At 37.4% G+C, this 16,033-nt stretch overlaps 1 protein-coding gene across 1 annotated transcript; it reads right to left on the bottom strand.

Moving 5' to 3' along the window:
• Positions 1–1,993: 1,993 nt before the first annotated feature.
• Positions 1,994–15,599, bottom strand: rps3a (ribosomal protein S3A). Its single transcript, XM_039750245.1, has 6 exons — positions 15,477–15,599; positions 13,619–13,722; positions 12,129–12,316; positions 10,278–10,486; positions 4,284–4,393; positions 1,994–2,165 (listed from the first exon to the last, which is right to left on the bottom strand). Exons 1-6 carry the CDS (start codon positions 15,536–15,538, stop codon positions 2,038–2,040), a joined length of 801 nt encoding a protein of 266 aa, XP_039606179.1. The 5' UTR covers positions 15,539–15,599; the 3' UTR covers positions 1,994–2,037.
• Between the last annotated feature and the right edge of the window lie 434 nt (positions 15,600–16,033).

Below are 16,033 nucleotides of genomic sequence, written 5' to 3'. Positions count from 1 at the left end.
CTTGGGATTTAGCCAATCCTCCACAGTCCAAAGACATGCAGGTTAGGCGATTCTAAATTGGCCCGTGTGTGTGTGTGTTTGTCCAACATGCTGTGGGTTGGCGCCCTGCCCGGGATTGGTTCCTGCCTTGCGCCCTGTGTTGTCTCCAGCAGACCCCCCATGACCCTGTGTTCGGATTCAGTAGGTTGGAAAATGGAAGGGTGGGATCCAATGGAGTGCTCTAAGCCTGAATAAAGCTCAGGATGGTTTTCTGATGCCATCTAGTGAATAAAATTGCATGCTGCAGGAAAAAAAATTTTTTTTTTTTATTCATTTTGGTACTATGAAGCAACTAAGAGCCTTCAACCAAAACACAGCGCCATGTAAATGAGCCACTAAACAAACTGAACCATTAGTTGAACAGTCGAGACAACATGAACTGGTCATCAGACATGGGCAGTGAAACTGATGCAGAGGCCTCTGTACGACCAAACTGCTGCAATATGCCTAGTGACCACTTCAGCAGGGTGTAGAATCTACATGGCAACTGGGCAAAAGGACTACAATCAAGCCGAAGGACAAGCAAGACAGCAAACCCCCAAGCATTGTTCACAAAGCAGCATTTGCCTCAGGGGACACGTGGAAGCCACCAAGCCTTGTGCTGTGGTACCCTGCAATAACCTAAAGGGTGTGTCACATGTGTGGATGAGGCACTAACATTACAACAGAAAACGTATAAAAACAAGTGAGCACTTCTAGTGTCCCGACTACAACATCACTACACTAGTGGACAGCTGGTTTACCTTTCCTACACTATTTACGTTGACATTTTAGTATTTGCACATCTGTTATCCATATTTCTTGTTGAAAAAAAATTCTAAATTTTGACTGTTTCTTAGGATTAACGTAACACTAAGGAGGCTACTGAATTCCACCCCACAATGCACAGTCAGTCTATAGTGAATTATAAGCAGTAGATTCATTCAACTTGTGCCTACCTCAGATATTCACTCTCAGAAATCAAGCATTACAATTTCTTGTAAAAGGGAGTGTGAAATAAAGGCATTTTTCAGATAAAATTCATGTCACATTACACAGCAACACCTCAAGACTTTAGTTCAGAAACTCGGCTTACAAGGAGGAAAAGTCAAATTGTTTAACACCCCATTTCAGTGTTTCATTTATTAGGAACACAGTAAAGTCAGAGTCACTGGCTGGAAGGGTGTCACCTTGAAGCTTTGTCACTTTACATAAATTTAAAGTCACAGGATTATAAAATCTTAGCAGTTGTGTAGTTCAACATACCCAGCAACCCAGTCCAACCAGTCTACATCCCTCAACAAAATCAATTAAAGTGAAAAGCTAAAGTTAGAGAAACCATAAATACTCATCCAGAAGTACAAAGCATACAGTGGAGTGATGAGGCATAAGGAAAAATTAGCCACAGGGGTTTTTGATCTGACAAACAGGAGAGAGAAACAATGGGGCATCAGAGAGATGAATATGTACCCCAACAGAATAAAGAGGGAAAGAAAGAAAACAGGCAGAGACTGTGGCTGCTGTGGCTGAACCTGTAAGGTATTTGCACTGCACCAGCTGTTAGGCAGCACAATATTATTGGTTCTCAGAAAAAGAGGCAAACTCACGACATTTGGAAATGAAAACCTGCACTAAATAGTAGCCACCGTAGAGTCGTGCAATTTGGCATCAGCAGTCATTTCAAGCTGTGTGACGTGACTCACCCTGGCAAAAAGATCACATTCGGCAGTCATCAAATTTGACAAGCCCTCTCTCTGCCTGTAAGTCACATAACGTGCCACCAGTTTCCACTGCTCTTGAACCCTACCCAAATGCTCCAATCACAGTCTAGTAGTCGAAGCAGCTTCTTTTCACCATTCCAACACACGAAATTTTCTTAAAAAGCCTAACAAGCCTACTTGGTTCAAAAATGTAGAAAACGACAAACAACATGAGCTAGTGAAACAAAGTTTGGTTATTCAAGAGACAAACAGTGTCCAAGTTTTTATATTTTATTAATCAATTGTGATTTGTGCATTTTTACACAGACTCCTGGACTGGGGGCTCATATCCATCAGCCCTTTCCACCTTTGCTCCGGTCTCATCTCCTGAAGGTTTGGTTGTGGTAGTGCTGCCACCTTCACCATGCAGCTCCATCAGCTTGCCCACTGAAAAGAGAGGGAGAGACACATGTACCTGAATTACTTAATAGCATAGACTTGAAGATTGTATATTTAATTATTTTAAAAGTGAAATTTCAAAACAATAGAGTAACGCACACACTTTCAAAAATCTGTAGCTTCAACTGATGACCATTTCCAAAGCTCTATATACTTAAATGCATTTTAATCTCACTTTATTTCAATGGGAACCAAATGATGTCCTTGTTTATTATTCCAAGTGTAGGATGTTTAATCAGATGGACAGGAAGCTCTCTAACCTTGTCTACCCCATCCCTTTAATCAACACTATTTTAAGTTTTATGCAAGGAATCAGCATAGCAGGAAAAAAAAATTAGAAAGCTGCTGGGGTACAGAGGGCACTTCTGAACGGTGTAAAGGAAACAGTCCAATTGAACATCAGGTCCAAATCCGAATGAATAAACCACCACTAAAAGAGCAGATATCCCTCAAGTTTAGCTCTCCCTTCGGCCATGATGCAACATCATATGGATTAGATTTCAATGAGCCATGCATGTGCACTTGTCACTTAAAAGGACATGCAAATATCCTCCTTAAACATGAATCTGATGATGCAAATTTTAGGTTAACTACAAGTAATTTGAGTTTACATTTGTTTGCCGACATGCCATCAGTATGAAATGCACACCTGGCTCTAGAAGCATAGACAAGTTTGCAAAATAGGTAAAGGCAGGATCTCTGGACTCAAATCTCACAGGGCTCCTGCTTGGTGGACACTGGTGACAGCAGAACAGCAAGGCTCCATTCAACATTTGCTTGTGGCATCCCGTATCTTAAGTCTTATTTTATAAGCAACCTGTACAACTTTCATGAAACACCAATGTCTGATATAGCTTTAAAAGTTATGGTACTAGAAACTTGCTAACATCTTTCCTATCAATATTGTAACACAAAGATGTCAAGAAACACTTACTGTTTTATCACAGGACAGTCCCTTTTCATTTAAACAATTTAACAACAGGTGTTCTTTACAAGACGACATTTTTTTTAACCACACCTCAACAATGAGTTATGTCTTCACTTGTCAATTTTTAAAGTTTCTGCAATCATCTCTAAAATGATTACAAAACCAGAAAGACCGTACTTATACCTATTATAAAGAAACACACTGTGTGGCTCCCCTGAGCCAAAAACGGGCAGAGAAAGGTTACCGTCGGAAAGCACACTTAAAACTGCCATCTTTTCTAGGCATCATGCACCTCAATATCCATGTAATATTTTTTAATAGGTTTAAATAATAAAACTACCATTTTTAGTTTATTTTTGGAATGGGAAAACTAAGATGGGACTTTGGCCTCATATCAGTGGCACTATGTCAACCTTACCAGACACTGGTTATTCTTGAATAAACACCAGTAAAACTTTGACTGAGCAAAGAGGAGAGGACAAAATAAACCAAAGCCATTTATGAAATGTTCACCTGGAATAAACATATGCATCTTATACGAACCTATGAAGATTATGGATGCCTAACCTTGAACATCAAAGCACAGCACTTATCAAATGTAAAGAGTGTACAACAGGGGTGGGCAAAGTCATTCCTGGAGGGCCGCAGGTTTTTCTTCCAACCCAGTTAATCAGAAGCACTTATTGCTCAAGTAACACTTCTCCATTTTAGTGGTCTCGCTCATTAAGATTTTGAACCCTTATTGCCTATTTTAGTCTTAAACAGCTGTATTCTTGGTTTTTAATTGCTCCTTATAAGCAATACGATGCAAGTGACAAAATAAACTAGCATCTCTCCATTTAACTTGTTTCCATTTACACCTGTGTGTATTTAAAGTGCACTCTTTGGTTTAATTAAATATTTAGAAGGAAAGTGAAGAGAAAAAAGTGAAGGGCTGAGAATTACTCTTCAGTTTTAGACTTCAAATAATTTGGACGATATCTTTAGAAAGGAAAAAAAATCTAAGATATGAGAATGACCTGACATGGCAGATTTAAAGCATTAACAAGTCATGATATTAAAATTATTGGCAAGGATTATTTTCTAATTAAGCAACTAGGTTGGAACAAAAACCTGCAGCCACTGCGGCCCTCCAGGACTGAGTTTGCCCACCCCTGGTGTACAATATTACTACTTACATTCAAATTTGGGTTTCTTCAGCATCTTGACTTTTCTGACATACACATCGTGTAGCGGGTAGATAGACTGGCAGGCCTTCTCTATGTCTTTACCAACACTGTCTGGGATCCTATATACAAAAACAAAAAGATGATATTCAGTAAGAGATAAAAGCTTAAAACTGCACAGTGTGCATAGCAAATGTAGATGTTAAAAATACTGGTGTCTAAACCCTACTTTTATACAGTATAGCTTATAATAAAAAACATAATGAATGTCGAGTTGTGACTACTACATTTTAAGTAATTTCTTAAACCATGAACAATTATAGCCATTTCAAATTAAAAAAGTGCTTAAAAATTGTTTTGAAAATGTAACAGTTTCACTAAAGCTCACTCAATATGGTACACCATAGTATATGCAATCAACAATGTAATCTAAAACAGAAGAGTTAAATATCTAGATGTGTTTAGCTGAACTTTTAGTGCTAATAAAAGGTTTCGTGTTTTTCAAATACATCCCACTAAAAATGAACCACATGGATGCATACTCCAACAGAATCACAAGAAATCTTTCTCCATTCTTCAATGCTAGATGAAGAAAATCTATAAACAACTTAAGATTTTTTTTTAATTACACTAAAATTGAACCTAGTGCACAATGAAGCTCCAGCTTTTCCAAGTTTATTAGCAATTATGATCATACCAGAGGCAGCTTTAATCTGTGATTCAACAATGAGGTGTTACAATTCAGCTTAGTACCTGGTGATTCTCATCAGTAAGTTACTGTTTTATACATATTTCCCCAAACCAGTAGCCTGCCTTTTAATTTGTAAAAATTAAGTTATTTGAAATGGTAACCCACAGTTTTCAATGGAAGGTAGAGTGCTGAAGCTGGTATAGATGTATGGAACTTTTTTTCCCCTCCACAGGAGTAAATTTGGCTTTTTACAGAAGCTCTTTAAATAAACTTAAGACAAGAAACTATTAAATGAGCTCACAAACAAAAGGAAAACTAATATGGAGCTTCTATAAGAGGCTGCTGCTTGCAAAGCATTCAGAATGTCAAATTAGCCAGTGGGTACCACAGTGTCGAAACAGGTAATGCCACCACTTCACAAACCTGTCTTGTCATTTTGCTTGTAGGTAGTAGCACACTGTCTGGGGGTGGGTTTTACTTCCACACCCCACCAATTTGTAAATCAATAATTGCAAAATGGTCCCGCACAGGTATGTGAGTGGACCCGGTGTTCTGACTTAGGCCCTGCCCTAGGCTGGGTCCAACTCTTGTCCTCAACTCACATACTGGGCAAAGCACTCTTGAGAACAACAGACCAGGATCAAATTCATTTACGGCTCCTTTGGTCTTAATATGCCCCCTTAGTTAGCTCACAACACAAAACAAAATGACTCCCGATACTGGGATTTGTTGGCTTTGTACTAGAAGATTTAAACCATGTTAAATTTAAATAGAATTTCTTAGATCACCCAAATGTAAGCAGTTCTTTGCATGAACTTACTGAAGATCCATTTCCAGAAATTGCAGCTTCAGACACAGGCCCATGTTAGTAAACTGTCCACTTGTTAATTAAATTTGCACAAATACGAAGATAATTTAGCTGCACATGGCCATCCTAATATTTCATTTCCTAACACTGAGTTAAAGTAGAAGACCATGTAAAGTCTTCTTGTAGAAATGGATTTATGATCAATTGTGTTTCCTTTTGCCGATGTACAGATGTATAGCACAGTGGCAGATCAGATGCACAACATTTCCTCCCTATTTTCTACCCATAAAGAAATGTGTTTTGCTCCAGAGCACCATTTGCAGTACCCCTGGACCCTGACCTACAACAGGGCTCCTCAGGTTCAGTCCTTGGGTACCACTGTGGTTGGCAGGTTTTAACTTCAAAGTGTTTCACAAATCAATGATTCACTCTGATTTAACTGTTTAACTAGCTGGGCTTGTATCTTCTCAGATTTGCATTCACGAAAGTGCTCTAGTAAGACATTTACATTAAGAAATTCACAAAGTTGCTATGTCTATGACAAAATACGTTAAACACTAAACATTACCATTTTTTATTTCCCTTTTCTCTGTGGATTTGCTTCTTTAACCGTGTTCAAAAACTGACGAATAGCGATGAACAGTGCAGAGACGAGTGAGAAAACAGTGACTGCTAAAAGGGAAGGAGCAGCTTCTTTCTTCACTGTCATCTTCACTTTTGTGCTACTTGGCAAGAAAAAGCCTAAATCAGAAGTTCAAGTAATTACTAGGATTCATACCAACCAACCTCTGTATTTATCTGTACTTTTGCTTTCATTAAGCAAGCTGTTTTGCAAAATGAATTGGAATGAAAACCTGCTGCCTCAGGGATATACTGTGAAGAACCTAGCTATTCACATGGATTGATTGTCCACAAAAATTAAGAAAGCATGTGTGTCACAGAAATCTGACAATGTTTGAGATAAGACTATAGTAAAAATTTCTGAGGGATACACTCTGACCTGTCAACGCGATAAAACTGCTTAGAGAGACATGTTTTACCATCCTGGCTAGTAAGAATTATGTGCCCTTGACATCCATGTTGCAGCAAGCTCAGAAATAAAGGGGGAAAGGGTTCATTCTTGGCACACAAAAAAAACTAGGAAAATAACATTTGTAGGCATTTCTAATCAATGCAATTGTATAAAATACAAGTCAGCCTTCAAAAGACATCTATTAATAATGTAAAATCCTACAAAACATCCTGGCTCCCTTATTCATATTTAATTAAGTAAATAACTGCTACGTATTGTATGGAAAAACACAGTATGTCCAATGTATTGAACAGTACTACCCCCTAAGCAATGAGTACAACACGGTTATGTTCCTCAGAGTTTACCTAGCATGGTCTTGAATGTTATTGCTGGTCAAGAGGCAAGTAGCAGAAGCCCAACTCCTATGGAACAATCATTTCAGATATTTAGCCAAACAATTTAAAGCATTTACCAAGAATCGAAAAATAAGTACATCCCACTTGTGCATAAACTGCCACAAACCGTTTCCAGAGTTAGTCACCAGCATATGCTCACTTCAGATGAGGCAATTAGGAGTGACAAAAGTCCAATCAATCCTCCCTAACATCTCTACATGAGGACTGTGCATTAAATGGCTACAAAGTATGGAAAAATCTTGCTTGATACAACCACATGTTTATATCACTGTACATCACTCAAAAGCAAAGTCACATCAATTTTCTGAAACTGAAGAAAAGAGCTTCATTCAGCAACAGAATGGATGTACAGCGGCGATTAATCCAGATCATAGACAAAATTTCTATGAAATCCATTTTTTTAAAAATCCAACTTGGAGCTATAGCCATAAATACAGCAATAGTAAAATGGACAGTATTAGATGTGAAAGCAATGCAGCAAATATTATAAAATATTACATTAATACATGTAATGTAATGTACACAACTAAAACATGCTACTTGTTGTATAGCATACATACTCCATGCTCTATAAAGCCATCTAGACTACATTCGTTTTTTTTTTTTTTTTTAGAGCTGGGTTTTGGAGCTTTAGGAAGAGAGAGGTTAAATAAATGGTTACCAACCAGAATAACTGCTATATAAAAGAAATTCACAAATTTGTCTATACGTAATTGGGAAGCTTGCTAGTGGTCTATTTAGGGAAGAAACAACTGGAGAGTGATGCAAAATTGCAGAAACAATTAGTAGTAAACCACTTCCTGTCTCCATACACGAGATTGAGAACTGGCACGCACAGTGAAAGAAGGCCCTTGGATTCAGTGTCTGGAAACAGCATGTCTTATTCTCCAAGACAAAGTATAGCTATCATATCTCTTCTTGAATATTATTGCCAACTAAGGTTACGTGGTAAACCGGTACTGGAAAAGTGCACGGGGAAAAAAAAAAAAAAGATTTTAAAGAAAGAACAGTGCTAGCATTCCTCAATATTCGGCTAGTAAAAAAGTCACCTCTCCTCTAAATAACCCCAAATCAAGTCAATCACTACTTAGATGTTCAAAATCGTTTTCAAAGGAGACGCACATCCCTCCCTAGCTTTAGAGCTTCCTTGCAATTGGGACTTCTTGAGAAACCCCTTTATTGCTTCAATATGAGACTTCATGGCCATCAAAAGGCACATGGAATGTAGCGCATCCCTGGTAAGACAGAGGTAACAAAAGTTTTTATTTCAAATGGGATGGAGGGGTGAGAGTAGGGCTATGTGATTAACTACTTTTATCTCTGTCGATTTTCAAATCACAAAAGCAGTCATTTTAATTAGTCCATACACCAAAGAATTAAAGCACTGTGTGCCCAGTCTGTGAAGTCCACTCCCTAACTTCCAAATCGGCTTATCAGAATGTAAATACATTATATGAAAAAACACAGTCCAATAGCAAGCATGTAATACACTAATGCATAAGATGCAACTACTTGTAGGAGCTGCCAAAACAGAAGAAAAAGAAAAAAAAAAAAAAAAATACTACACACAAACACACATCACAGTAGTATTAAAAACTTCCATCAGATTCTGGTATCAAGTATTTGTAAATACTTTTCATACCGAAACATTTTTAAAGAAGTGTTCGACATACTAAGATTCCAGGAAAAAAAAGTTGTGAAGTCTGACAAGATTATTAATGCTGCATGAATTATAAATGAGAAATCAACAGATCTCAAAAAAACAAATTGTGCCCTTCCATTACATCAGCTACTCAAATGGATTGAAGGGCAGCTTTCCTCTCGCTGTCTCCTCTCTCGTGCTGCAGCTGACAAAACACAGCCTTTTCCGGTCACCCCTTGCCGTTTCAAAACACCCACTTTAAAAAGCATCCTTTACTCTTCAAAGGTGGTTAGAAGACCCATAGTACAGAAGCCTCTCCATAAAAATCAAACATATTACATACATTATGATATGCTTCCTTAAATTTTACTCGTGAATACTTCTTTGCTCACTGTTTAGCAGGTAAGTTTAACACAGAGGGCTGAACAGGGCTTTAAGTAAAGTGCTCTCAACCCTATTTGTTTAGTATTTTTCTCAACAAACTCCAGCTCACTGAACACAAAGGAAACCTCTTGTGCAGGTCCATTCTGGAAAAGCTGGTGGGTCTGCTCCACTGGTGAGGGGGCCATTTTAGACATAAAAATACTTTCTACAGTCCAAACAACTCGCTGCTCTTTATATTCCAAATAAGCAAGTGTACTGCCAAACAAAACCACTACAGAGTAATTAAAGGTAATCTCAATCACTTCCCTAAAATAGTATTTAAGAACAAGGATTACAATTTATTAACCAAACCCATAAAAGCCATTCTTTGGCACTGAAAGATTTCATTTTAGGGTAGACAATGGGTGTGGATCAGCAACTGAAATAATTCCATTCTACCTGACAAACATTTGGTATAAAGAAATTTGGAAAGACCAGGCTTCTAGTACTAATTTACCAGTTACACTCTGAAATGCAATTTAATTAAAGTTAAATCGTGATTTTCCATTTTTCAATGGGTTACTACTGACTCAAAAGAAAAATGTGTTTTCTGTTGCTCATTATTTGCTGCTAAAGCCTTAAAATATACCCACATTCATGATCTTCTAGCACTGTGAAGAACATAAAAGGTGAAATCTTGTGCATTTTTGGTTCTGGAATAAGGAAGCAAATGCAAGTTTCAAAACGTAAATTTATACAACCACAACATATATGATCTTTATGGAAACGAATATAAATTTTTGGAATAAAAAAATCTGAGTTTACAGCTGCACAAGTTCATGATTTGCAAGTCTACCAGATTAGAGGCAAAATACTGTGTTGGAGCTTAATATCAATCCACAAATCTGTCACAAAAAATATGGAAATTGACTATGAACTCGCACAGTGCAAAATATGCCAAGTCTGAGCGAATACATAACTCAAAATATGCTTCCTTTCCACAAAAATTACCTATGCCCAACCATGAAGAGTAGTAGACTGAATTGTTACTAATGGGGGGGATAAAAGACTTACAACTTGTTAACAACTTCTTTCAGATCATTGGTCTGTACTTCTCGTGTCATGATTTCCATCATTTTCTTGCGGATCTGACGGACTTGTTGATGCTGAGCATAAGAGGTTTTGCGGATTTGGTTGGCACGTTTTTTGGTGAACCCAACACAGAAAAGGCGAAGAAGATATCCATCTGTGGTTTTAACATCAACATGTGCCTCAATCATGGTCTAAAGGAAAGAGTTTAAAATGGGGGAAAAAAATATAAACTGTAAGAGAGCAGATATTAAGTGTTGAATAATAAATCTGTCTTAATTTAAAGAACAAGAGTATTAGAAAGGTCAGCTAAAAAAAATATATTAAAGGATTAGATTAATCCACAGATCTACCATAAACAACTGATTACGCTACTATTCCGATTCAGTAGTTGTATGAAAGTTTGTTATGCAATGAAAAAATAAATCCACATTCACAAAACCATGAAGGAGCATATTAAGACCAATCTTAATCTCATGTTTAAGATAAATTAAATGTTGAAAAAAATTCTCATGCAACTCTTTTTGGATAGTCCACATGTCCAGTTAACAGTTACTTCTTGAAAACTTGAAAGATGTAGTTCGCACAGTGCTGTGCATTTGAATTTAAAATCTGCCTCTCCCCCTCGCTCGCTAATAAAGAAACTGGTCTTTAATTATCAGTTTTACCATAAATGGATATCAGATATGTGGATTATGCAACATGAGGCACATGGGAGTTGGTCAGCTATCGATCACAATGAGTTGGAATATTTAATTTGTACACAAAAACATGATTGATTTTCTCAACTACAAACTACATGGGGAGAGTAACATTTTAAAAAATATTTCTGGTGGAGCAATCCTTTAAATAAAAGTCACTACCTGTTTGTTATATTTTACATAAGAGACTGGTGTGAGGGTCTTCAAAAACTTTTGTCATCTTAATGATTTACATTAGTTAACGTGCACTTCATACCAAAGGTGTATATAATTTAGCCAAAAAACATTTACACAAAATATTAAAATGAGTCTAGTACGTACATTGTGTCTGGATGGAAACTGGTCCATACACTTACACAGTGCTGTGCTTGTCGTATACAAGTGGAGGGTTTGGAGGTTGCTACTAATTTGTAATTGGAATGTAAACCAGCTACCAGTAATGCCCAAACAAATCGCCATAAAAACTTTAGTGTTTCAGCATGATGCCAAAGATGTGGCAGACTCAGTTAAGCGAATTTCAACCACTGCCTGACTGGTTCAATTCTATCTTCTGTTATGGTCTTATACTGAACCTACACTACCTCTAACTCATCAGCTGGGCAATACTCGCCGATTCTAGAACTTCAGTCCATAAGGAAGTTTCTTTTAACTATTCACTTCAATATGCCCAGCTTTAACGGCATCGTGATTTTAAAAGTTCAGATAAATAGCCTGATGCGAACAGTAAATGTGTTTGTTGTGTGGTACTAAGAGAGATTAGGAAATTAGAATGTGACAACTGAAAGTTAAGAATAATGCTAACCAGTTATTCAATGGAAGATGACCGGGTTAAATGCATTCACTGAAGCCACTTCCTGTGACAACTGGCATTTTTTGTAGAAAAAATGGAATACCATAAAGCCTGAAACACTGCAGTTGCCTTTATAGAAAACATAAGTGTACAGAAATATACATTTTCCTTTACTCTCAATTTAAGCTCATCTGCCCTGTCTTCATGCACTTTGGACTTAAAGGAACATTAACTTCAATTAGTATTGCACCACAAAAAGCACACTCTCTCATTGTTAAAGAAAAACTGCAGATACCATTAAAAAAATTTCCCATTCACAGCAGAAAACATTGCCATACTGCTCACCTGCCATTTCTTCACCATGGAGCACATTTTGTCCCTTGTGAGGTCCATTCCATGGAAGTTGGTCAAACAGTTTTTCCCTTGAACGTCTTCGGTAATCAGCTTGAACTTGCGGAAGGCAACCTCATCATTCTGCAGGTCGGCAAGACTGACCTCAAACACACGGCCTTTCAGACCATCTGAGGCGATTTCTGTGTGTAACAGAGAGATTTATGAAACACTGGCCTCTAAGATCATTCCCATAAATAATGCTGTATAGGAACATCAGTACAATCTCCAAGAGAGCAATCATGGTTTCCACATTTGGGACCAAAACTAATACATCATCATATACTCCCACTGAAAAATATAGATCAAGTGTAAACTTTCTGTAAAACATAAATACAACTCAAATGCAGCAGCAGTATTAAAAATGTTAAAATGAAAAAATGGCAGGTCTTTGGCTTAACATGCAAGGAAGTGCACAGAGCTAAGGGTTTAAAGGTATACTGCATGGAAGAAAAAAATTATAAATATATCATATGCTACTTTCCCCCATTTGGTTTGTAACAGTTGCAAAAATATTTTAGCTCATGTTTTAATGGAGAACAGGGGTATGGTTTCATTGAATATCTATGGAGAATAAATGTTAGACCAAACAATACCAACACATCCATGACAAATCTTACTCATGTCACAATATCCAGATGCCAAGTCATCCAGTAGTATGCTCACTATGTGCATAACACATGCAGTTTTTGCTACAATGCTGATAAATTTCATAAAATTACTGCAGTACACTGATGGGAAATGTGTTCAAACGAGATCAAGCCTTTGAAGATCCAACTCAAAGCTCCGATTTTCATTGGTCAAGAGCCACATCTTCATGAAGATTACATGAAATGAGTAACATGATGGATGTTTGCGATATTGTTTGCTGTTGTCCAGCACTGGTTTCCAGAGAGGACCATTCTAACAGAAACTTTAATACCTCCGTTCTCCATGAAAATATGACATGAACATTTGTCAGGCATCATTAGTACTAGAGTGTTATACCGTGTTAGCCATTATGAATGTAGAGAAAAGCCAAGCAAAATGACACCTTTTATTGGCTAACTATAAAGATTACAATATGCAAGCTTTCAAGGCAACTCAGGCCCCTTCTTCAGGCAACATGTAATCGGGCATCATTGTAAACCATATCGGATGAGAAACAGAACAATATTTCTGGTTAAGAGTATTCTTTTGACGACAAATCAAATGGTGAACCAACATTGTTGCGAATCTGGTACTGCACTGTTAAGCAGGGTAGTCATAATTAAAACATGCTGTCTTTACCCATGGGCAGGTTCAACAGAACTCTACTGAATTCTCAGTGGTACAGTTTAATATGTAATATTTTCCTTAAATACACAAATGCATAGAGAGATTTCCATTGTCCCTGCCGAGTAAACTCATGCTCTTCACAATTCAAGTCAAGCTAAAAAACATCAAAAGAAAAACAGATAACTTACTGGTTCCCTGAGTCCTGGTAACCAAGGTCTTTCCGATGTTTCTAATGTTGAACATGGCTGGTGCCTTAACATCATACCAGTCTTTCTTGGAAAAGGGGTCGACTCTGAAATCAGTTTAAAAAAAAAATCTTAATTACTTTAGTCCATTATGAAACTAACAAGAATTGATAAGTGAGAGAAAACCATTCAGACCATTAAGCTAGTCTGTTTAAATAATACCTAAGCTGTCTGAATATCTCAATCAGACAGTTCTTATTAAATGTTGTCAAGGTTCTGCTTCAACTACATGGCTTGGTACTTTTTCCCCCCAATCCCTTCCAATAATAGGATGTTTTCTAGGATCAGTCCTAACTAAATACATTTCCCTTTAATCTCCACTGGTATCCAAGTAAGTATTTCACTGTTACATTGAAACAATTCCTAGTGGATCTAGTAGGGCAATGCCTTCAATATAATTCTGAAGGCCTGAATCCAGTACCCCACACAGTGTTTTCTGCTCCAGAGTAAACAGGTCGGTCACAATGCAACATGTCCTTAACATTCTAGGATGCACTTGACTACTCTCCTCTGCACAGCTTCTTTCTTGTAGTTTGGTGACCTGAACTGCACACAATACTCCATTAAATAAATAGTCTGAGCATACAGTCTCTTAATTTATTTTAACAGTTTTTACAGTATAATCTAACATTTGCCTTTTTAATCTTCACTGCATTGCTAAGACAGAAATGCTTGCAAATAAACCCCTAGATCCTTTTTAGACACAGCTTCCTGTATTTCAGTGTCTATAAATTGTACTTATAATGGACGATCTCCCTTTTCACCCACGTGAGTCACTTTTCTACATTAAAGTGTATTTTCTAATTGTTCATGTGTGAAGTTTCTCCAAGTATTTCTGGAATTGTTCTGCTGCCTTCTCAACCAACTTAATACATTAGGCACATGATGTAAACCAATTTTCTTGCATACTTAGTGACAGACAATTTTGTAACAAAAGCAAGCACCACCAAAGTTAGTTCTGCACTTTGGGGAAACAAACATATGAGGCGCTCACAATCGTGGTTGAATCTATATCGAGTTCCATTAGTTTACAAACACAATCGGGCACTTAAATTCAAAAAAACTTTAGAATTACTTCTAATTTTTTTTTTTTAGTTATAAATTATACATCAGTCAGTCATTCCCTCCTATTGCAAGAATAAGGAGACAGCACAAGTCTGTCAATCAAGCTTAAAAATCGTCAAGACGCATGAATGAAATACACGTTTACCAAAAAGGTAAATCTCCCAATACTTGTCAAGTTCCATTTTTAATAAGCAAATGTCGAGCTCATTTTGCAGGTCTTGATACCAAACTCCGTTAATGCAATCAAGTCAACCAAAGTCACGCTGTCTGGATACCAGACAAACCAACAAGCCAAAGCAGCACCGCGAACATTTCCACCATCAATAATTCTGCCAAACAGAATAAAACTCGCTTCTCTACGTAATCGGTTCACAAACATGCGGACATGCGAATTCTGTAGTCTTTGACTGAGGCCTGCAACACAGTAAAGGTGCAATGGTCGCTTTATTACTGTTGTTTATTACTGTTGTTTTGGTAATTTCTTTCTCCTCCTTCATTTGTTTCAGGAAATAGAATAAACTAACTTCTACTGACAGCACAGTAAAAGTGACAATTTTGAAAATAAACTGTTTCAACACATTAGTCTACATGGCGGCGGCCCATAAGGGTAAGCGGCACCTTCGTAGAACCATCCAGTTAATATCTATGCCATCACATTAAATCTCGTAGCACAAGCTACCTGCCTGTACTACTGGACCTTTAAATGTTTTCTTAGACTCATATTAACTGGACTTACACTTTCTTTTTGGCCCCCTTTTTGCCTCCTTTAGTCAACCTCTTATTCTTGCCGACTGCCATGTTGGATGCAGTGAGTAAAAGAGGAGGAACTCGGCAGCAACGCGAGAATTTACAACGCACTTCGCGCGGTAGCAAATCCCGCGAGAGGGCAGTTACAGGAAGTTGCGTGATCACGATTGCGGCGACGTTGGTAGGTCGGTACAGTATTGCAATTTTGGTAGATGTTAAAATCTTAAAGTATTGTAGGACACACGAAAAGAAGAATTTTTAACCTCAGTGTATATATACTGTTTATAAAGTATTATATACAGAAAAAATGCTAGCTACGGAGAAGGCTATTTAACAAGAAAGACCTTCAAGTGAACTTCTTCATCAGCTTTAGTGGCTGCTCAAGACTTTCTTTGAAATTGCAATCCAGTTACATCTCTGTTCTGTTTGTGAGAGTCTGTCCGTTAATTTTGTTTATTTATTACCGTACTCTATAGAAACCTTCTAAAACATAATTTGTACACAGTGATTACTCATATAATCTTACATAAATGCGGGTACCATTGA

The sequence above is a fragment of the Polypterus senegalus genome, chromosome 4 (genome assembly GCF_016835505.1).
Source record: "Polypterus senegalus isolate Bchr_013 chromosome 4, ASM1683550v1, whole genome shotgun sequence".
NCBI lineage: Eukaryota > Metazoa > Chordata > Cladistia > Polypteriformes > Polypteridae > Polypterus > Polypterus senegalus.
This window is presented reverse-complemented; position numbering and strand designations above follow the sequence as displayed.

What these genes read in the sequence shown, in the direction of transcription:
- rps3a (XM_039750245.1), bottom strand. Translation starts at nt 15,538, where the DNA reads ATGGCAGTCGGCAAGAATAAGAGGTTGACTAAAGGAGGCAAAAAGGGG. An exon ending in AAGGGGGCCAAAAAGAAAGT is followed by an intron (nt 13,723 to 15,476) that starts GTAAGTCCAGTT and finishes AACTGATTTCAG; the next exon opens with AGTCGACCCCTTTTCCAAGA. An exon ending in TACCAGGACTCAGGGAACCA is followed by an intron (nt 12,317 to 13,618) that starts GTAAGTTATCTG and finishes TGTTACACACAG; the next exon opens with AAATCGCCTCAGATGGTCTG.